Source organism: Oncorhynchus clarkii, chromosome 1, assembly GCF_045791955.1.
Source record: "Oncorhynchus clarkii lewisi isolate Uvic-CL-2024 chromosome 1, UVic_Ocla_1.0, whole genome shotgun sequence".
Classification (NCBI taxonomy): Eukaryota; Metazoa; Chordata; class Actinopteri; order Salmoniformes; family Salmonidae; genus Oncorhynchus; species Oncorhynchus clarkii.
Genome location: NC_092147.1, coordinates 21,024,498 through 21,048,895, shown reverse-complemented (window position 1 = coordinate 21,048,895; position 24,398 = coordinate 21,024,498). Strand labels below are relative to the sequence as shown.

General features: G+C 41.5%; 2 protein-coding genes across 2 annotated transcripts in view; one reads left to right on the top strand and one right to left on the bottom strand.

The window, feature by feature from the left end:
- Positions 1-79: 79 nt before the first annotated feature.
- On the bottom strand, positions 80-13,649 carry LOC139384101 (twinfilin-1-like). The gene is made up of 9 exons (XM_071128789.1): positions 13,509-13,649; positions 11,156-11,236; positions 10,772-10,950; positions 6,303-6,398; positions 5,835-5,939; positions 2,376-2,501; positions 1,827-1,977; positions 1,533-1,654; positions 80-1,275 (listed from the first exon to the last, which is right to left on the bottom strand). Exons 1-9 carry the CDS (start codon positions 13,531-13,533, stop codon positions 1,108-1,110), a joined length of 1,053 nt encoding a protein of 350 aa, XP_070984890.1. The 5' UTR covers positions 13,534-13,649; the 3' UTR covers positions 80-1,107.
- Positions 13,650-21,376: 7,727 nt separating this feature from the next.
- LOC139415659 (transmembrane protein 117-like) overlaps positions 21,377-24,398 on the top strand; it is a 93,027-nt gene continuing 90,005 nt past the window's right edge. Inside the window, exon 1 of the mRNA XM_071163778.1 lies at positions 21,377-21,507. Coding sequence (XP_071019879.1) covers positions 21,418-21,507 — 90 coding nt within the window. The 5' untranslated portion in view covers positions 21,377-21,417. The remainder of the gene's footprint in view (positions 21,508-24,398) is intronic.

Here is a 24,398-nt window from a genome sequence, read left to right as displayed (position 1 = left end):
TTCTGTATTTTCTTTTTGCTTTAGGAATAAACAGCATTTTTTTTATATATATATATGGAAAAACAGAGCATACTGTATGTTTGATGTAAATATTTTTATTTTCCTTTTTAAAAAGCAGCTGTTTTAAGAAAAATAAACAACTTAAGACCAAACAAGACAGTTCTCATGAGAGTGTATTCCCTTGTCCGAAGATGAGGTGTTAAACTAGTGATTTGCCATACAATAAATCAGTAGACAAGTGACTGTGGCAGAAAGAAATTCCATTTGGAATCACTGTCTCTGGGACTCCCACCTTGCATTCACACCATAGGAGCTGGCACAGTAGCATACTTAGCCTCCTCGAATCTAATCAGAGCTATGAAATAGTGGAAGCCCCTGTTCTCTCCGTTACGTGACCCTCATTGACACTATAGATAGACAGATCAGTACAGACAATACCTTTTCATCACAGACAGAGCAGAACACCTACAACATGTACAGCACTTGCATAGAAAAATACGTTTCTCAGCAGATAAGTTTTATGTAAACCACAATTATCAAAAAAGAAATGTTCCAATATTTTTTCAAAAAGAAGAAAAATGACAGGAGCAAATATTACATCTTTAAGTGGGGTTTGGACCTCTTCATAGCTGTGCCCACATATTGATGGAGACATTTTATCAACTTTAGGTACAGGAAACACATAACAAATTGGCATTGATCTAAGAGGAATGCAAGGAATGATTGCAAGCATGTGAACTCAACTCATGGAGGATTCGTCACATTGGCACAATTCACATTAGTCGCACTAACATATTTTTTTTATTCTCGGCAACAGTGTAAAAACCTTTCTTACTTGACTTGTTCTAACCTCTGAATAGCTCAGTAAAATACTTTGAATGAATCGCAGGCTACAAATGGACATTCTCAAGTGTGTTTCAGCTCAGTTGTCCATTGGCGTGCATAGTTCAGTCTCTGGGTGAGCTTCGAGGGTTTAGAAGTTTTTCTATTTTATTTTTATTTTATTTATTTTTTACAAGAGGTTGTTTCAAATAATCTTTCCCTCCATCACTTGGAATGTTCCATTATGGAGCGTGTGGGTGTGTGTGTGTGTGGGGGGGGGTCTGTTTAGTCATCCTCTTCTCCATCTCCGGGCGGTCTGGTGATGCGGCGTCCTCCCTTCTTCCCAGCGGGGCCCTTGGGCTTGGCAAAGGCCTGCTTGTGTGCGTGCTGCTTGGGATGGACTTCCTCATACAGGAAGTCACCAGTCAGCTCTTCCCCACTTTCAATCTCGAGCTATGAACAGTCACACACACGAATAGTGAGGCGTTGGACTGTTAACCAAACCAGGGTTGGAGTCAATTCCATATAAATTCAGTAAATTTTGGAAGTAAACGCATTGAGAAAAAAATGTAATAATAGTGTCAGTTTACATCCTGAATTGAAACTAAATTAACCTGAACCAAACCTACTGACTTTTTTTAATGAACCTTAAGACACATGGAACACTTGTATTGATGTTAACACCAATTGTTTGATCTTTCGGTCCTTACCTTCTTCAAAATGTCAATTTGCATGTTGTTCTCCACCATGTCCACCAGGGGATTTTTGCAACTGGAATAGAGCATCCTCTCTTTGATGCTGCACTTGTACCCCGGCATGGAATAAATGAACACTGCAAAAGGCAAAATAACAATGGAGGATGTCTCATCACAATCACAGATATACAATGCAGTAAATATGAAAGATGTATTTTGTATATAGGTATGATGACAGCTGTGCTTGGTGTCTTCAGTTGGTTCTCTTCTATTGTTCTTTGTGAAAACAGTGAATGTAAATATATTCACCTGTGGACTCCAGGTAGTCTCCCTCGTGGGAATGATTGTAGCGGAAGAAGTGATAGCGAGCAGACTCTGTGGGGATCCTCTTGGGCAGGTCTTTCACCTCGGTTGGTTCAGTGTTAGACAACCTAATGAGTTCTTTGGCAAAGTCTATTTCCTATCGAGAGTAGATATGAAACCGTACTATGAATTAACCAGATATGACAGTTGGACAATTACGCTCTAATAAAATGTAATTTCATCTTTGTGTGATTTATTGAATAGCTATTTTTATAACATGCCCATTATGAGAAAAAGGCAGAGCCGGTTCGACGTGTCACAATTATGCCTTTGTCCCCAAATGTGATCTTGTGACACAAGCCCTTGAATTTCAATGAGAACTGACACAATGACACTTTGGTAAACAAAGAAGAACCACATCGTACTGTTCTAAATAGAACTCCTGACTCCAAAATTCCTTTGACAGTCTACAGAGAAGCCTGAGGATAAAAGAGGAACAGAACTTGTTCTCAACTGACTCACCTGGAAAAGCGACAGAGGAAGAGAAGTACTTACAAGTTGTACGTAGTTGACTTGCTTGTCTCTGAATCGTTTGAGCGCCTCGAACGCGTCTCCATGCATGGGGAACGCCACCCCCTGCAGAGTCTGCTGCTTGGTGTCTACACTGATGTCAGTCTGCACCTGAACACAACACAGAGAAAACAACGTAAGACAACTTAACCTTTACCATAGTCAGCACACAGCTCGCTAGTGGTAGTGCTAGTGATTCCATCAATATTTGATTTAACCAGGAAGTCCCTTTGAGGAGAACTGGCCACCTTAAATTAATATGAAGTAGATATGAGGCAAACAAATCCAGAACATGTACTTCCTTACTTCCTCCTGTTCAGATTCTCCACATTGGGGATAATGACTGATGTGGCTGATGTTTCTATTTCTGGACAGGAGAGACAGGAGTGATGATAAAATCACCTTAAAGACTGGAAATAGAAGGGGATGATACTGATGGATTGCACCTATTTTTAGAGCCCTGCTGGTTCCCTCGGAATTAGAGGCTCTGTCGTGTACACGATTGAGCAGCAGTGCACCCACCTCATGGACCAGAAGGATTGTGGGGTTTATCCATCAATTTAGTCAAGGCAGTCTCTCTCTCTCCAGGCACATAAATTATAAATACAGTTGAAGTCGGAAGTTTACATACACCTTAGCCAAATACATTTAAAAACTCAGTTGTTCACAATTCCTGACATTTAATCAGAGTAAAAAATCCCTGTTTTAGGTCAGTTAGGATCACCACTTTATTTTAAGAATGTGAAATGTCAGAATAATAGTAGAGAGAATGATTTATTTCAGCTTTTATATTTCTTTCATCACATTCCCAGTGGGTCAGAAGTTTACATAGCCTGAATTAGTATTTGGTAGCATTGCCTTTAAATTGTTTAACTTAGGTCAAACGTTTTGGGTAGCCATCCACAAGCTTCCCACAATAAGTTGGGTGAATTTTGGCCCATTCCTCCTGACAGAGCTGGTGTAACGGAGTCAGGTTTGTAGACCTCCTTGCTCTCACAGGCTTTTTCAGTTCTGCCAGGTTTGTAGGCCTCTGTGCTCTCACACGCTTTTTCAGTTCTGCCCACAAATGTTCTATAGGATTGAGGTCAGGGCTTTGTGATGGCCACTCCAATACATTGACTTTGTTGTCCTTAAGCCATTTTGCTACAACTTTGGAAGTATGCTTGGGGTCATTGTCCATTTGGAAGACCCATTTGCGACCAAGCTTTAATTTCCTGACTGATGTCTTGAGATGTTGCTTCAATATATCCACATAATTTTCCAACCTCATGATGCCATCTATTTTGTGAAACGCACCAGTCCCTCCCGCAGTAAAGCACCCCCACAACATGATGCTGCCACCCCCGTGCTTCACAGTTGGGATGGTGTTCTTCGGCTTGGAAGCCTCCCCCTTTCTCCTCCAAACATAACGATGGTCATTATGGCCAAACAGTTCTATTTTTGTTTCATCAGACCAGAGGACATTTCTCCAAATAGTACAATCTTTGTCCCCATAGTCTGTTTTTTTTTATGGCGGTTATGGAGCAGTGGCTTCTTCCTTGCTGAGCAGCCTTTCAGGATATGTCAATATAAGACTTACTGTGGATATAAATACTTTGTACCCGTTTCCTCCAGCATCTCCACAAGGTCCTTTGCTGTTGTTCTGGGATTGATTTGCACTTTTTGCACCAAAGTACGTTCATCTCTAGGAGACAGAACGCGTCTCCTTCCTGAGCGGTATGACGGCTGCGTGGTCCCATGGTGTTTATACTTGCGTACTATTGTTTGTATAGATGAACGTGGTACCTTCAGGTGTTTGGAAATTGCTCCCAAGGATGAACCAGACTTGTGGAGGTCTACATTTTTTTTTCCTGAGGTCTTGGCTGATTTCTTTTGATTTTCCCATGATGTCAAGCAAAGAGGCACTGAGTTTGAAGGTAGGCCTTGAAATACATTCACAGGTACACCTCCAATTGACTCAAATTATGTCAATTAGCCTATCAGAAGCTTCTAAAGCCATGACACCATTTTCTGGAATTTTCCAAGCTATTTAAAGGCACAGTCAACTTAGTGTATGTAAACTTCTGACCCACTATAATTGTGATACAGTGAATTATAAGTGAAATAATCTGTCTGTAAACAATTGTTGGAAAAATTACTTGTGTCATGCACAAAGTAGATGTCCTAATCGACTTGCCAAAACTATAATTTGTTAAGAAATTTATGGGAGAAATGCGAGCCTGTTTTCGCCTGTCTAGCTTTTTATTGGTTGTATTTAGGAGTGTGCCTGAATGCTTCTCAGACCACTTCCTTATACAGAGTTGGAGACATTGTTCATGTCAGACAGTCACAGCAACTAGGTTGTTTCCTCTTTAAGAAGGCTGACTTTGGTTTGGTTGGAATCATGAGCCACTGTGTGTTACTTTCTCTTTGGTTTAATCACATCTCACAACTACCAAGAGAAAAGCAAACTTGACAAGCTTCATTGTTAGTAGCAAGTCAAGCACTGGCTATCACATAACAGTTTACCCTGATCTTATCAGTGGAGCCAAGCCCAGGCAGTGGTGTGACCTTGTCCAAGTGCTTTCCTGGACAGAATTATTGCAAAGTATCAATGCAAATGAATGATCATTCATCAACTTTCAAAGGTGGCCCCTCGTGTAGGCTGACTATACAGAACATTTTAGTTCAAGACCAGTGTATTTAGTGGGAGATCTCAACAACAACATCCTATTGCTTACATTGCATTGTGACTTATTTTTTTTTACACACGAAAAACACCTATTTATATAGCTATGAGTCTCGACCCATACAGGGGAAATAGAGAAAGGGGATACCTAGTCAGTTGTACAACTGAATGCATTCAACTAAAATGTGTCTACCGCATTTAAACCAACCCCTCTGAATCAAAGAGGTGCGGGGGCTGCCTTAATCGATGTCCGCGTCATCGGAGCCCAGGGAATCGTTTCGGTTGGAGGTTAACTGCCTTGCTCGAGGGCAGAAGGGCATTCGAACGAGCAACCTTTCGGTTACTGGCCAAACGCTTTTAACCACTAGGCTACGTGCTGCGGTTAGTTGTCCATCTGCCTGTAGTTCTAATGAATCACAGCACCTATCCAGTGACTCTTAGTGCCAATTCGGCATTTTGCACAGCTGTATTGCTGACCTTGTGGTCTTATGGGGGTTAGGTATCACCAGCCGTCATTAATATTCAAGACTGTCTTTTGGATTGAACACAATTCAAAGCATATGCTATGAGTTTACCGTACATGTTGCTATGAGTTGCTCAGAATCACTCCCACTATTAAGATAAATTTGTCTAGATGTATTGGTTTCAAAGCTTAAAGGTTTGAATCGACACCCATTTAACAATGACACTTTCAACCAACAGAATTACTTTTGCACAGAATCACTTTTAAACATCACAGGAAGTGTGAATACTGTTCTCTCTCTCTGTGTGTGTACCTCACTGAGTTTGATCTGTCTTAGTTCCTCCTCAGCAGCAGTGAGTGGTAGTGGTGCGGCCTTGGTCACCAGGTACTTCTTGTAGCCACTCAGAGACACATCCTCCTGGGGGAGTGGGGATAATCAGGAGGGGAGAGAGGATCACATACCAGTTAGCCTTTTATAAACACTATTATAAACGGGGTGGTTCGAGTCCTGAATGCTTATTGGCCGACAGCCATGGTATATCAGACCGTATACCATGGGTATGACAAAACGTTTAGTTTTACTGCCCTAATTACGTTAGTAACCAGTTTATAACAGCAATAAGGCACCTCGGGGGTTTGTGATCTAAAATAATTTCCATATTTCCATTACAACAACCTGAATGACAAAGCAGACAGAAAATCTGATCTTCAAAGTTCATTTCAGAAAGGCATAAGAGGATTTCACAACACAATCTAGGCTAATACAGATAATCTAACCAACCTTTGTAGTGCCAAAGAGCTCATCTTTGATAAGCCCCCCACCAAATTCCTTCTTTAGTGTGGCCCTGGTAGCAGCGTATAACATCTTATGTCGCACCTGTTTGAAATAGAATGTATTAGTGAATACACAAAGGGTACTGGAAAAGCAGTCTGTTTACATTTAACTATACCATCCACTTTCTATAACTCAATGACATTCAGTGATTTTATTAATGTTTTTTATTGATTTCTGATTCTTATCTTGCTGCCGCAACATAAGCCCCCATTCTTTTTCCCCATAGGAGAGTAAACTGTGCCTGGATAAACACTAAATAAATGCATCCCATTTGGATGTTTCAGTGAGTACTTTTACATGCACACTAATAATTTCTATATTAAACTGATTATGGCAGTAGGCAGATTATGCAATAGTAATGTAAACAGTATCTCAAATTGGAGTACGGTCAAAATCGAAGTAAGCATACGCCGATTAAAATACCTGGTGTTCTGTGAAATCTTTTGAATTATTAGGACATGTGAACACCTTAATTCACGTTCCAGCGATGTATTTGATCTGCGCATGTGTGAGCAACAGCCGAGCGAGCCTCCCTCTTTAGCGCGAGTGCAGTGAGTTCGGAACAACTGAACGTATGCATCTTAGAAGTAGTTCACACAAACTTTATATGTCCGAACTCAGAATAAAATTTGCTTCACAAAAATAGTATGGTCGCTGTGTTATAACGTTTATTTTGATTGCCAATTTTCTGCATCAAGTGGCCTGATTTCAGATGTGTCCGTGTAAACAGGACTATTAGGGAAATCATTATTCTTGAAAAGCATGTAAACGTTTTAATGAAAGTATTATATTAATCTGACTATCCACAATAAATCGGGAGTATTGTTTCCGTTATGAAAAGGTGGCACCAGACAATTGAGAAATTTCCCAGACCCATATGCATTGGGTGTATACCCTGATTAGGGTGTCCACCCACAGTGTTCAGAATGACAGAAATCACCTTTACATTATGGTAATTATTTGTAACACAACATGCAAATCGAGGATGCAATGACGTGTCCTTACCGCCCACTTTGAAGATGTTAGAATAACTGTCCACATTCACTTTTCCTCAGCCAACAAGATGAGTAGCGGAGAGTAAAATCACTAGCCTATGCATAGGCGGCGGGTGAGTTTCTAGTTTGAGGAAGCAAATTTGCAGATCCTCTCAAGCTCTGTCAGGTTGGATGGGGATCGTTGCTGCACAGCTATTTTTAGGTTTTAGATTTTAGATCGGGTTCAAGTACGGGCTCTGGCTGGGCCAATCAAGGACATTCAGAGACTTGTCCCAAAGCCACTCCGGTGTTGTCTTGGCTGTGTGCTTAGGGCCGTTGTCCTGTTGGAAGGTGGACATTCACCCCAGTCTGAGGTCCTGAGAGCTCTGGAGAAGGTTTTCATCAAGGATCTCTCTGTATTTAGCTCTGTTCATCTTTCCCTCGATCCTGACTAGTCTCCCAGTCCCTGCCGCAAAAAAACATCCCCACAGCATGCTGCTGCCACCACCATGCTTCACCGTAGGGGTGGTGCCAGATGTGACGCTTGGCATTCAGGCCAAATAGTTCAATCTTGGTTTCATCAGACCAGAGAATCTTGTTTCTCATGGTCAAAGTCCTATAGGTGATTTTTGGCAAACTCCAAGCGTGCAGTCATGTGCCTTTAACTGAGGAGTGGCTTCCGTGTGGCCACTCTACCATAAAGGCCTGATTGGTGGAGTGCTACAGAGATGGTTGTTCTTCTAGAACGTTTTCCCATCTCCACAGAGGAACTCTGGAGCTCTGTCAGAGTTACCATCGGGTTCTTGGTCACCTTCCTGACCAAGGCCCTTCTCCCCCGATTGATCAGTTTGGCCGGGCGGCCAGCTCTAGGTAGTTCCAAACTTTTTCCATTTAAGAATGATGGAGGCCACTGTGTTCTTGGGGACCTTCAATGCTGCAGAAATGTTTTGGTACCTTTCCCCATATCTGTGCCTCGACACAATCCTGTCTCAGAGCTCTACAGACAATTCCTTCGACCTCATAGCTTGGTTTTTGCTCTGACATGCACTTTAAACTGTGGGAACTTATATAGACAGGCGTGTATCTTTCCAAATCATGTCCAATTGAATTTACAACAGGTGGACTCCCATCAAGTTGTAGAAACATCTCAATGGATGTTCAATGGAAACAGGATGCACCTGAGCTCATTTTTGAGTCGCATAGCAAAGGGTCTGAATACCTATGTAAATAAGGTATTTCTGTTTTTGTTTTTTTCACGAATTTGCACACTTTTAATTTGAATTGCTTTGTCATTATGGGGTATTGTGTGTAGATTGGATTAAATAGAAGTTTCCTCATCATTTCAGAATAAGGCTGTAACATAACAACATGTGGAAAAAGTCAATGGGTCTGAATACCTTCCGAATGCACTGTAAATATAACTAAATCTAACTAAATCACTGTTCGCAAAAAAGACAGTTTTTTGCATGGCTGAGCACTAATAGCGTAGAAGCCTGGGCTATAGGCTATATCAGATACATTTCTTATTTCTTTGCATGGGAATTACACATTTCATGCAATGCTACTACACTTTATATGAACGGAGACATTAGCAGAATCTTAATTTCTTAAAACAACAAATTATAGGGTAGCCTACTCTGCTGACACTGACAAACAGACCAATAAAAACGCCGTTGTCCATATAATAGGCCTACGAAAAGGGGAGACACGAATAGAATATGACGTCCATCTAAACTGGAGGAAATTATTGTCCAAAAGCAGACTTTTAAGTGCCACTGACTCAACGATAAAGAGTGAATATGTGAACTGCGTACTCACCGGAGGTATGGCCGATGCTCTCCGCTGGTGCCAATAAGATAGGCTATAGGCCTACTGTTGTTCGCTCAATTGTGATAACTAAAAGACAGATTATAGTATTTTCATTGTCTTCTCTTTAAAGCAATAACTATTTGCTTTCCAAACAATGTTTTCCCGCGATTTAATGTAGAAATATTGCGATACCTGGTTGGGTCTCTACTTTTCACTGACAGTCGCAACTCAGCAATCATCTATTTGGTATTTGCCGCACACGCTGCCCAAATTGAGCATGCTGCCTTTCCTTCCGACTTTAGGCAATGCGATTTAAAACAACTTATTAATGTTTTAAGGCTAGGGGAAGGTAATGATCCACCGTATCCTAATCATGCTTCAGTAGTATGGTTTGAATTATTTTATTTAGCTCTGTATAGACATGAGTAGGCTAATTAGGCTATATAATTTTGGCAATTTAATTCAATTTACTTAGGGAAAGCTCAGTTTCCCCTAGCCTTATGGACATGCTATACGTTTCCAAAGTGGTGTGTGACGCGATGATGAAGCCTGCCTTCCGTTGCTTATGCATTTGAAAGGCAAGTAAATGGGAAGCATACTTCAATTACCAGTTGGGAAATAAAAATAGCAGCTATTTTTAATCTTTGCCCAAAAACTATTTTTAACACAGGATTGCATTTAGAATTGTTGCACAATGATTGGGCTTATTAAAGCGCTGACTGACAGATTTTCTGCTCAAAGGCTTTGATTCTGTGTGCTGTGCATGTGTGATGAGATATTTACATTTATATATATTTTAATTTAACCTTTATTTAACTAGGCAAGTCAGTAACCAAGATATAATGAATATACACGCACAATTCAATTCCACTAAATTATGCAAATGACCCACAGACCGGAATGCATGACCAGTCAAATGTATTTACATCAACTGCTATTTCCATCAATGAATAGACTAAAGAGTATTATTATTTCGCAATGGGACTTTATTTCTTCTCCCAGACAATTGGCCAGTGCCAATATTATTCATCAGCTTTTCAAAATTTTTTAAATTATTCCAAAAGCCAGCTATTGGAAACTCTGGTGTATATGTAACTGTACTCAGTCTTAGAACATGTGCAAGTGATTTGAAACCTCTGCAGCTTTCCAGACAAGCCTGGACCTGTGGCACTCAGCCTACAGATAGTGGGTAGGAATGTCGAGCCCTGTCTGCTAGAGTAGGATGCAGTCAGTACTCCCTCGGTCTCTAGTCTCTGCCCCATGTTATTCAGCCTGGTACAGCCAGTGTAGGCCAGGGCACATTTCTCTCCTTTTCTGTGCATCATTCATTTATCTGTCTTAATTGTGCCAACTCATTCAATCTGGTAATGCTAAATTCCTTTCAGTCTCTGCCATTACATCAATTTGCAACAGTTGTGATGTTATCTGTATCAGAGGTGGTCAAAAGCTAAATGTCACATTTGCACTTAAGTACAAACTACATATAACCAACAACAATCAGTAATAAACACAAAACATGTTTGCTAAGGGTCTGTTGTGAGTCGTGAGCATGAAGAGACTTGTCATTGACATGAACGTGCAACATAATTAGCAAACGGAAGATGACATCTGTGTGTGAGAGGAGTTGCTTACAGGAGAGTGGTCAGGTGACCAGGCCATGAAGATCCACTCATAGCCCTGGTTGTTGGAGGAGTCCAGTCGGTACAGGATATAAGATGGCAGGTCGTCCTGTAGTAGAGGCAGGACTAACGAGTCATACTCTTGGTCCCATGTCTTTGATGCTTGCCTGGTCTCGCCCAAAGCTAGCTGCTCTGTAACACAAATATTATCAGAATTTAGTGGCTGAAGATTCAAAGTGAAAACATAATTTTGGTGAATAGAATCTCTCTGTGCTTTCCAACATTTCAGAAACTGTTTTAATTCTAAAAAAGATCTGTAATATATCCATGAGAGACAGCCTTGGTGACAAACATTAGATATGTTTATGGTCAGATCAGTAAAACAAACACTTCTTACCATCCTCAATCACAATCTTTAAGAGTCGATATTGGTCTCCACACCTCGCACTGGCAAAGATGTCCTTCACGTCGTTACCAGCTAGAAAAACAGTGGGGGAGTGAGTTTGGTATCGGCACAAACATGCAATGTGTTCTAATATGGATGTTTCATAGTAGAAGCCTCATCACTGAAATTGGGCTTAAATAAATTTTTCAAGCTGTTAAAACCATGTTAAAACCTTCCAATTATCTTCAGCCTTATCTATTTAAAACAATCTTTGCCACAGAAGTTTGGTCAACATATACAGTTGAAGTCGGAAGTTTACATACACCTTCGCCAAATATATTTAAACTCGGTTTTTCACAATTCCTGACATTTAATCCTGTCTTTGGTCAGTTAGGATCACCACTTTATTTTAAGAATGTGACATGCCAGAATAATAGTAGAGAGAATGATTTATTTCAGCTTTTATATTTCTTTCATCACATTCCCAGTGGGTCAGAAGTTTAAATACACTCAATTAATATTTGGTAACATTGCCTTTAAATGATTTAACTTGGGTCAAACATTTTGGGTAGCTTTCCACAAGCTTCCCACAATAAGTTAGGTGCATTTTGGCCCATTCCTCCTGACAGAGCTGGTGTAACGGAGTCAGGTTTGTAGGCCTCCTTGCTCGCACACACTTTTTCAGTTCTGCCCACAAATGTTCTATAGGATTGAGGCCAGGGCTTTGTGATGGCCACTCCAATACCTTGACTTTGTTGTCTTTATGCCATTTGTTGTCTAAATTGCAACTGGAAGTTTTGGAAGACCCATTTGCGACCAAGCTTTAACTTCCTAACTGATGTCTTGAAATGTTGCTTCAATATATCCACATAATTGTCCACCCTCATGATGCCATCTATTTTGTGAAGTGCACCAGTCCCTACTGCAGCAAAGCACCCGATATAGGACTCGTTTTACTGTGGATATAGATACTCAGTGATCTGAGTAGAGATTTCCTCCAGCATCTCCACAAGGTCCTTTGCTGTTGTTCTGGGATTGATTTGCACTTTTCGCACCAAAGTACGTTAATCTCTAGGAGACAGAACGTGTCTCCTTCATGAGCGGAATGACGGCTGTGTGGTCCCATGGTGTTTATACTTGCGTACTATTGTTTGTACAGATGAACGTGGTACCTTCAGGCGTTTGGAAATTGCTCATAAGGGGCCACAGTGGCTCGTGGGTCTGCGTACCAACATCCATACCCCCCTTCCCCTCGTGATACATACATTTAGTTTTAACGTTAATTTCCTGCAATTTTATAACTAATTTAATGCAATTCTACTAATGTTGCCATGGGGTGGAAAGAAATGTGCATTTTCACAGCTAATTTCCTGCAATTCTATACATTTTTGCCATAGGGTGAAAGCAAATGTTTGCAGTTTTTAATATGACAATTGATGGTCAATGGGCTCCTCCCTGGTTGGTAATTAGACCATGCTTATTACAAGTTCAGATAGCTGGCCGTTAGACTAATTTACCAATCTAAAAATATTTTGCTAACATGGGCTAATTGAGTGACTGCTGATGGACAATCACATTTCAAAATTGCAGCTTGTATATTCTATTATTTTAACTCTCAACAGTATATCACAACCCCGACTGAGTTGCCCATCCCTGGCCTATGCCTATCCCTCACATAAGTCCATACTGAGCAAATAGTAGGATGAACGCATGCGACCCACAGCAATCTCCTTCCCACTCATAGATTTGAACAATGTGGCACACCACTATTTTACATGCATGTCCGTCAAGTTCACCATATGAACCTTTTAACCCAAGTCGTGTGCGTGTTGCTTGGTGAGTAGGATCCTCACTGTCAAAACCACACACACACACACACACACACACACACACACACTTCAGTATCACTTGCATAAATATTTCAATAATTGTGCAAATGAAAAATACAATATTGGTATCTGTCATTGGGTTGAAAGCACTCAGATACTTTGGTTTAGGCTATTTGTCAGCTCATTTTTTTCATGTAAAATGTCTGTTACATTTGAGTGCCAGATGTTTCAATGAAGGCGTTGCCCAAGCCAAAATGTTATTTTTTTACTCGAGTAGAAGCAGAGACAAACACACACGGTTATTTTAGGACACCTAGCTACATAACTACCGTTGCTACTTCTTAGCAGAGCATCAAATCAATTATGACAGATAGTTGCTAGCTAGCTACCGTCGCTAGCTAGTACTTAACGTTACTGTACTACAGTACATACATAGTAAAACATTGCACATCGATTAAAAACAGATTTTTCAATTAAGATGTATACAGTTCAATCATGCTAAGATAGCGACAATATAACTTAAATGAAATAGCTACCTTGTATGCCCGTTTGGTGGGACATTTTGTATTTTTATCGCAAGAAAGGTTGATGAAGCAGAGAACCAAGCCAGGATAAGGAAGTAGGAAGCGGACTAGGCTAAATTCATGTGTCGTCATCATCATCATCATCAGCAAGGTCACGTGGTTCAACGGTGCAGGGGTGACGACGAGGAATACAACAAATCGTATTATTAAATTCCTGCGTTAATTAAATGGTAAACAACAAATGCGCTTTGACCTCGGGGAGTCTATTGACATTCTACACATACACGCTGGACTGGAGGAGCTAGCTATTTTATAGGCTACTACCAATGACTGTATATATGAAGTCTAACGTTACTACTCTGTCTAGCATGAGGGGATGCCACATTTGTTCCATTGTTTCCACTCCAGTCTAGACTGAAATGCAATGTTACATTTACAATGTTACATTTGTAACTTTTGTAATGTAGCCTATTGTTTGTGATGCAATGCTACCAGGGGCAGACTGGGACAAAAATTCAGCCCAGGCATTTCAGCCACACCATCACACTTCTACATTCATGTGGATGCTAACATGATTATGGATAATCCTGAATGAATTGTGAATAATGAGTTACAGACATACAAATTAGATATGATATTTATGCCTCTATAACTTTCTCAATCATCAATATTTATGATTTTTTCAGAATTATCCATAATCAGGGTAGCATCCACATGAATGCATAAGTGTTTAGAAACATATTATATTCTTATTTACGATAAAAGTGACACATGACACAATAGATTATTTACCATTCATTTCTATTGGGCACAAAATTATTTGAAACAACCAAAACAAACAGCAAATGCATCCAACAAATTTGTAGTCACAAGCTTCATGTAATTATTGTGTGCTTGGAATATGGGACCAAACACAAAACTTTTGACTACTTTAATACACAGATAAGTGATTTTTTCCCAATACTTTTGGTTCCCTAAACTGGGAGGACTTTGTAGTAACCTCATTGTATCATTTCAAATCCAAAGTGCTGGAGTACGGGGCCAAAACAACAACAAAATGTGGCAAAGAAATGTACTTTTTGTCCTGAATACAAAGCGTTATCTTTGGAGCAAATCCGACACCACACATCACCGAGTACCACTCTTCATATTTTCAAACATGGTGGTGGCTGCATCATGTTATGGATATGCTTGACATCGCAAGGACTATGGAGTTTTTGGGGATAAAAAGAAAAGGAATACAGCAGGAAATATCCAATAGGAAAACCTTGTTCAGTGTGCTTTCCAACAGACAGAGGGAGACAAATTCACGTTTCAGCAATAACAGGACAATAACCTAAATCACAAGAGTTGCTAACCAAGATAACATTGAATGTTCCCGAGTGGCCTAATTACAGTTTTGACTTAAATTGGCTTGAAAATCTATGGCAAGACTTGAAAATGGCTGTCTAGCAATGATAAATTAAATCAAATTGTATTTTTCACATGCGTCAAATACAGCCTTACAGTGAAATGCTTACTTACAACCCTTTAACCAATGATGTAGTCTTAAGAAACTACCTAAACAAATTCAAATTAAGAAAAAGTTAAGAAGTAAGAAAAACAAATCATTAAAGAGCAGCAGTGAATAACAATAGCGGGGCTATATACATGGGGTATTTGTACAGAATCAGTGTGTCAATGTGCGGGGGCACAGGTGTCGAGGTAATTGAGATAATTCTGTACATGCAGGTAGGGTTGTTAAAGTGGCTATGCATAGATAATAACAGAGAGTAGCAGCAGCATGGGGGGTGGGGTAGCAAATAGTCTGGGTAGCCATTTGATTAGCTGTTCAGTAGTCTTATGGCTTGGGGGTAGAAGCTGTTTAGAAGCCTCTTGGACTAATACTTGGCGCTCCGGTACCTCTTGCCGTGTGGTAGCAAAGAGAACAGTACTGGGCCGCTCACACTACCCTCTGTTGTGCCTTGCAGTCGGAAGCCGAGCAGTTGCCATACCAGGCAGTGATGCAACCCGTCAGGATGCTCTTGATGGTGCAGCTGTAGAACCTTTTGAGGATCTGAGGACCCATGCCAAATCTTTTCAGTCTCCTGAGGGGGAATAGGTTTTGTCGTGCCCTCTTCATGACTGTCTTGGTGTGCTTGGACCATGTTAGTCTGTTGTTGATGTGTACGCCAAGGAACTTGCAGCTCTCAACCTGCTCCACTACAGCCACGTCGATGAGAATGGGGGCGTGCTCGGTCCTCTTTTTCCTGTAGTCCACAATCATCTCCTTTGTCTTGATCACGTTGAGGGAGAGGTTGTTGTCCTTGCACCACATGGTCAGGTCTCTGACCTCCTCCCTATAGGCTGTCTCATTGTTGTCAGTGATCAGGCCTACCACTGTTGTGTCATCATTGTTGTGGTCTCATTGTCCTGAGACCACATTTTTTTCAGTTGATACTGGCAAATTGGGACACCTTGGTTGGCAAAGAGGTACACTTAATTCTTTATTGTAAAGAAGGATAATTCAGAGAGTATATTAGTCATTTTAATATTTTAATGATAAACTTGAATTATAAATACAAATGAAATGTATTAAAACATTCTTTAAATCAAATCCAATCAAATTTTGTTGGTCACGTACACGTGAATAGCAGATGTTAGTGCGGGTGTAGCGAAATGCTTGTGTTTCTAGAGCCAACAGTGCAGTAATATCGAACAAGTGGTATCTAACAATTTCACAACATTACAAACAATACACACAAACCTAAAGTAAAGGAATGGAATTAAGAATATATAAATATTTGGACGAGTAATGTCAGAGCGGCATAGACTAAGATACAGTAGAATATAATATAAAACAGTATACATATGAGATGAGTAATGCAAAATATGTAAACACTATTAAAGTGACTAGTATTCCGTTATTAAAGTGGCCAGTGATTTCAAGTCTATGCATATATGGCAGCAACCTCTTAGGTGCTACTGGTGGCTATTTAACAGTCTGATGGCCTTGATATAGAAGCTGTTTTTCAGTCTCAGTCCCAGCTTTGATGCACCTGTACTGACCTCGCCTTCCCCCTTCTAACGGGGTGAACAGGCAGTGGCTCAGGTGGTTGTTGTCCTTAATGATATTTTTGGCATTCCTGTGACATTGGGTGCTGTAGGTGTCCAGGAGGGCAGGTGGTTTTCCCCCGGTGATGCGTTGGGCAGACCGCACCACCCTCTGGTGAGCCCTGCGGTTGCGGGCAGTGGAGTTTCCGTACCAGGCGGTCAGCCCAACAGGATGCTCTCAATTGTGTATCTGTAAAAGTTTGTAAGGGTTTTAGGTGCCAAGCCAAATTTCTTCAGCCTCCTGAGGTTGAAGATGTTCTGTTGCACCTTCTTCACCACACTGTCTGTGTGGGTTGACCATTTCAGTTTGTCAGTGATGTGTACGCCGAGGAACTTGAAACTTTCCACCTTCTCCACTGCGGTCCCATCAAAGTGGATAGGGGGGTGCTCCCTCTGCTGTTTCCTGAAGTCCACGATCAGCTCCTTTGTTTTGGTGACATTGAGTGAGAGGTTATTTTCCTGGCACCACACTCCCAGGGCCCTCACCTCCTCCCTGTAGGCTGTCTCATCATTGTTGGTAATCAGGCCTACTACTGTTGTGTCATCTGCAAACTTGATGATTGAGTTGAAGGTGTGCGTGGCCACGCAGTCATGGGTGAACAGAGAGTACAGGAGGGGGCTGAGAACGCACCCTTGTGGGGTCCTAATGTTGATGATCAGCGAAGTGGAGGTGTGGTTTCCTACCTTCACCACCTGGGGGTGGCCCATCAGGATGTCCAGGACCCAGTTGCACAGGGCGGGGTTCAGACCCAGGGCCACGAGCTTAATGATGAGCTTGGAGTGTACTATGGTGTTGAATGCTGAGCTAGTGTCAATGAACAGCATTCTTACAGTACATAGGCATTCCTCTTGTCCAGATGGGATAGGGCAGTGTGCAGAGCGATGGCAATTGCGATTGTATCGTCTGTGGATCTATTGGGGCAGTAAGCAAATTGAAGTGGGTCTAGGGTGTCAAGGTAAGGTAGAGGTGATATAACCTTCACTAGTCTCTCAAAGCACTTCATAATGACATAAGCGAGTGTTACGGGGCGATAGTCATTTAGTTCAGTTTCTTTTGTTTTTTGGGGTATTGAAACAATAGTGGACATCTTGAAGCATGTGGAGACAGCAGACTGGGATAGGGAGAGATTGAATATGTCCGTAAACACTCCAGCCAGCTGTTCTGTGCATGCTCTGAGAATGCGGCTAGGGATACCGTCTGGGCCGGCAGCCTTGCGAGAGTTAACACACTTAAATGTCTTACTTATGTCAGACACGGAGAGGAGAGCCCACAGTCCTTGGTAGCAGGCCATGTCTCTACTTTGTCTCTATACTGACGTTTTGCCTATTTGATTGCCTCACGGAAGGAATAACTGCACTATTCGTATTCGGCATATTCCCAGTCACCTTAAATGCAGTGGTTTGCACGTTCAGTTTTGCGCAAATGCTGCCATCTATCCACAGTTTTGGTTAGGGTAGGTTTTAATAGTCACCGTGGGTACGTTCGGTGACTATACACTTCCTGATAAACTTGGTCACCGTATCAGTGTATTCATCAATGTTATTTATAGCTTCCCTGAACATATCCCAGTCCGCATGATCAAACAATATTGAAGCGTGGATTCCGATTGGTCAGACCAGCGTTGAATAGTCCTTAGCGCTGGTACTTCCTGTTTGAGTTTCTGCCTATACAAAGGGAGGAGGAAAATGGAGTTGTGGCCAGATTTGCCGAAGGGAGGGCAGGGGAGGGCCTGTTCGGTATCCCAGAAGTTGGAGTAGCAGTGGTCAAGTGTTTTAGCAGCGCGAGTACTACAGTCAATGTGTTGATAGAACTTCGGTAGCATTTTTCTCAGATTTGCTTTGTTAAAATCCCCAGCTACAATAAATGTGGCCTCAGGATATGTGGTTTCCAGTTTGCATAATGTCCAGTGAAGTTCTTTGAAGTCTGTCGTGGTATCGGCTTGAGGGTGAATATGTGACTATAACCGAAGAGAATTCTCTTGGGAGTTAATACGGTCGGAATTTGATTGTGAGGTATTCTAGGTTGGGTAAACAAGGACTTGAGTTCCTGTATGTTATCACAATCACACCCTAAGTAGTTAATCATGAAACATACACCCCCGCCCTTCTTCCCGGAGAGATATCTATTCCTGTCTGCGCGATGAACTGAGAACCCAACTGGCTGTACGGACTCAGACAGTATATCCCAAGAGAACCATGTTTCCGGGTAACAAAGTATGTTACAATCCTTGATGTCTCTCTGGAAGGAAATCATCGGCTTGAGCTCGTCAACTTTATTATCCAGAGACTGAACATTAGCGAGTAATATACTCGGAAGCGGAGGGTGGTGTGCACGCCTTCTGAGTCGGACTACAAGTCCACTCTGAATACTTCTTTTCCGGCTGTGTTTTAGATCAGCTTCTGGAATCAGTTCAATTGCCCTCAGGGTTACGAACACAGGATCCGATTCGGGAAAGTCGTATTCCTGGTTGTAATGCTGGTAAGTTACCGTCGCTCTGATATCCAAAAGTTCTTCCCGTCTGTATGTAATAACAACAAAAATTCTGGGCTAATAATGTAAGAAATAATACATTAAAACAACGAAATACTCCAGTTGCTTAGGAGCTAGAAGCACGGCTGCCCTATCTGCCTGTGGCATTTTTTTGTGTAAATTGTTTGTGGAACATTACGAATTATAATGTACTATTATTATTATCATTGTTATTATTAGTATTATACTTGATTATAATTATGATGTAGCCTATATGTAATTATATATCCTATAAATAAAATAAAATGGGCTTCATCTAGGCCTATCAGCTCAACATTCTCAGCACTACACTGTAGAGGACATTTTTTGTTGTTGAATGAAACCAGAAAGACCTCATCCCTCAAAAATGACAATTCATATTTTCACGACGGTCAAATACAGCAAAATAAACTTTTTTAGTCTTCATATAACTGTATGGTTATGAATATTGTCAGCTAGGATTTTTATTGTTAGTGAGGTAATATCTTTCTAAGTAAAATGCAGCTATGCTATGCTACTGTAGCTTTTGCTAGCAAGCTAGCTGATAGCAGATTAGAGGAAAATTACATTTAGCATTTGATCATTTTTAGAAAATGTATTTCATAATCCCCCTAAACATTTTTTCTGCATTAAAATGGCCTAGAGGAGTGTCCCAGTTTGACAGTAATAGGTTGTCCCAGTTTGACAGTAGTACTGGGACACTGTCAAAATGTCAATATTCTAAAAAGGTGAGAGTAGTAAGAAAACCATTTACAGTCATTTTGATTTACAATTACATCCCATTACAAAATACCCTATATATACAATTGTATGTGGACAAATGAGTGGATTTGGCTATAAAATCCATGCAATCTCCATAGACAAACATTGGCAGTAGAATGGCCTTACTGAAGAGCTCAGTGACTTTCAACATGGCACCATCATAGGGTGCCACCTTTCCAACAAGTCAGTTCATCAAATTTCTGCCCCTGCTAGAGCTGCCCCAGTCAACTGTAAGTGCTGTTTTTGTGAAGTGGAAACATCTAGGAGCAACAATGGCTCAGTTGTGAAGTGGTAGGCCACACAAGCTCACAGAAAGGCACCCCCAAGTGCTGAAGCGCGTATCTCGTAAAATCGTCTGTCTTCGGTTGTGACACTCACTACCGAGTTCCAAATTGCCTCTGGATGCAATGTCAGCACAATAACTGTTTGTTGCGAGCTTCATGAAATGGAGCAGCTCGCTGCCATTGGACTCTGGAACAGTGGAAACGTGTTCTCTGGAGTGATGAATCATGCTTCACCATCTGGCAGTCCAACAGACAAATATGGGTTTGGCAGATGCCAGGAGAACGCTACCTGCCGGAATGCATAGTGCCAACTTTATAGTTTGGTGGACCAGGAATAATAGTCTGTGGCTGTTTTTCATGGTCCAGGCCGCTTAGTTCCAGAGATGGGAAATCTTAACGATACAGAATACAATGACATTCTAGACGATTCTGTGCTTCCAACTTTGTTGCAACATTTTGGGGAAGGCCCTCATCCCCAACACCTTTGGGAAGAATTGGAACAATGACTGCAAGCCAGCCCTAATCGCCCAACATTAGTGCCAGACCTCACTAATGCTCTTGTGGCTGAATGGAAGTATGTCCCCGCAGCACTGTGGAGGCTGTTATAGTAGCAAAGGGGGACCAACTCCATATTAATGCCGATGATTTTGGAATATGAGATGTTTGAGGACCAGGTGTCCACATTTTGGTAATGTAGTGTATGTTTTAATGAGACGAGGAATATAATTCCTTCGTTTTTTATAACCAGAACATTATTTAACTCAGAACCCTATTTTAGCATGTAAATCACCCTAAATTTGCTGGCGTTCTATAAGAACTCCTCGGTGTTCTGCCACCAGCGTGCTTCCTTCGCCCTCGTGCGACAATGTTTGCAAACACAGAAAGGGGTATACGCATTCCCCTCTGTATATAAAAATAAATATTTGTATGCTCTATGAACATCACCCTGCCATCAGTGGGAAACTCAATGTGTTTGTTATATTGCAGTTACATTGCAATGCACTGATGGTATGCGCCAGTCGTGGGGATAGAAGCATCCAGCCATCGCGCGACTCTCCATCATCATCACACATAGAAAACTGCGAGCCGCTCCGGCGGTGCAAAGCAGCGCCTCGCTGCCCTGCCACGCCGTTGCATGGACAGCCAACACAATGGCAGAGGATTTGGGGGTGCATCTGTTTTTAGCAACAACAGATAGCATGGATAATCCCGCCTCAACCGATTCAGCTCTCGTCGTTACGATGATTAGAGCGCCGCTGTCGGCTCGCCGGGCATGATAGGCAGGAGAGAGAGCCGTGCGGGAGCGGGGCTTCTCGTTTTGACAGTACTTTTTGAGAGGGAAACGCAAAGAAGCGTGGAACAGGTAAGTGCGTGGAGTGTGTGTCTGTAGGCCTATCCATATCAAGGGGATGCTTTCTTATTAAATCAATATGTAGTTGCCGTGCACACACCATTGTGCACTGAGGTAGGTTTCAATTTTGTAATCAGATAATTCCATTCGAGATTGATAAAGCATATGGATAGAGTATTATATATATATATATAATGCTATGCTAACTTAATTATGCTAATTAAGTTTCCGCGTGGGCGCAGACATCGACTCTATTAATTTGATGAACTGGATACACAGATGCATCTCCCCATCGGCACAACAGCGGTGCTGTGTCCAATGACAGGGCCCATTTAGCCCATCTCAGATAATACTCAATCCCTACTGATTGGAGTGGATTTAACAAGTGACATCAATAAGGGATCATAGCTTTCACCTGGTCAATGCAATCTACCTATATCATGGAAAGAGCCGGTTTTCTTAATGTTTTGTATGCTCAGTGTATATGGAAGTAGTTTTGTGCCTAAAAAGGGGTTAAATACGGGTAAAAAATATATAATACTTTCCTGATCTTTCTTATATCGCTCAGATATACACTACATGACCAAAAGTATGTTTTTCTGCTCTTTTGCACACCAGTATTTCTATTTGCACATCCTCATCTGCACATATCACTCCAGTGTAAATTGCTAAATTGTAATTACTTCTCCACTATTGGCATATTTATTGCCTTACCTCCTTACTTCATTTGTACACACTGTATACAGATTTATCTATTGTACGCTTGTTTATCCCATGTGTAACTCTGTGTTGTTTATGTCGCACTGCTTTGCTTTATCTTGGCCAGGTTGCAGTTGAAAATGAGAACTTGTTCTCAACTAGCCTACCTGGTTAAATAAAGGTGAAAAAAATATATAAATGTGGACACATGCTTGTCAAACATCTCATTCCAATATCATGTGCATTAATATGGAGTTGTCCCCCCTTTGCCGCTATAATAGCCTCCACTCTTCTGGGAAGGCATTCCACTAGCTGTTGGAACATTGCTGTGAGGACTTACTTCCATTCAGCCACAAGAGCATTAGTGAGTTCGGGCACTGATGTTGGGTGATTAGGCCTGGCTCACAGTCGGCGTTTCAATTCAACCCAAAGGTGTTCTAGAATGTCATTGTATGCTGTAGTGTTAAGATTTCCCTTCACTGGAACAAAGGGGCCTAACCCGAACCAAAAACAGCCCCAGACCATTATTCCTCCTCCACCAAACTTTACAGTTAACACTATGCATTCAGACAGGTTGGGTTCTCCTGGCATCCTCCAAACTCAGATTTGTCAGTTGGACCGCCAGATGGTGAAGCCTGATTCATCACTCCAGAGACCGTGTTTCCACTGCTCCAGTCCAATGGCAGCGAGCTTTACACCACTCCAGCCGACGCTTGGCATTGCGCATGGTGATCTTAGGCTTGTGTGCAGCTGCTCGGCCATAGAAACTCATTTAATGAAGCTCCCGACGAACAGTTCTTGTGCTGACGGTGCTTCCAGAGGCTACAGTATTTGGAACTCGGTAGTGAGTGTTGCAACTGAGGACAGACGATTTTGATGCACTACGTGTATCAGCACTCGGCAGTCCCATTCTTTGAGCTTATGTGGCTTACCACTTTGCGGCTGAGCCGTTGTTGCTCCAGACATTTTACAAACTGACTTGTTGGAAAGGTGGCATCCTATGACGGTGCCACGTTAAAAGTCACTGAGCTCTTCAGTACGGCCATTCTACTTCCATTGTTTGTCTATGGACATTGCATGGCTGCATGCTCGATTTTATACACCTGTCAGCAACGGGTGTGGCTGAAATAGCAAAATCCACTCATTTGAATGGGTGTCCACCTACTTTTGGCCATGTAGTGTAGAACAGACACTTTAAAACAAACTTCCTTTTGATAAAATTTTTGACTATCTGTTTTTCCATGTCTGAATGTGTTATTCAATGGGCCATGGGCTGATAGCAGTAAGGCCAAATTCAATGTTTCATCATAAAATGTTTTTATATATATTTTATAACTAAAGGGGTCCTAAAATTCTAAATCAAGTAGCTAAAACTGCCTTGGTATGACCATCTTAACAAAATCCATATGTTAACTTATTTGTTATAAACCTCCCCTGAGTCATAACATCAACAACACCTAGGGTGGCACATTATACCAAGACAAACATGATGCTGGTGAAATGTAATATCCACATAGCCCAATTTGACACTGCTCTATATCTGGGGCTTTACATCATCATACAAATTCCCAGTATGGATATTTTAGGAAACAGGGTCGGAGGAGACCGGAGGGAAAATATTTGAGACCGCCAAGAATGTGCACGGCAGTGAGTGAGTGACGAGGTGGAGTCCTGGAGCAAATAATTGTCCACAGATTTGAAAATACAGTGGGCTCACTGTCCTGTTGAGAACCGACCCAAGCACTGCCTGGCAGTGGAACCAAAATATCAGCATGATGGTGATAAATCTGAGGGTGGGAACCAGACAAACAGCTAGGCAGTGAATGTGAGGCAGCTCCAAGAGACTGCCTTGTGTGACAGTGTATCTTTAGATAATTTTATTGATTGAGTGAATGGTCTCTGGAAAACCTCTGACGTCAAAGGTCATCCCTGGCGAAATACTAGATTTAAAGGAAGAGAAATGTAAAATAAATACAAATCTGAAACCATTTGAGGAGTAGATGACCATAATGATGCTCTGAAACTACACTGTTGACCTGACTGATAGACGTTTTTCAGATAATCTCAGTCTGGATGATAGACCACTTGTCTGTCCTGCTGCTCTTAGCGTGGTGATCACGCTACAGAATAATCTGAGTCGTCTGAATTTAGAATAATCTCAGTCTGGACGGACGTCTCTAGTTTTTCCTCTGTAATCTCATGAA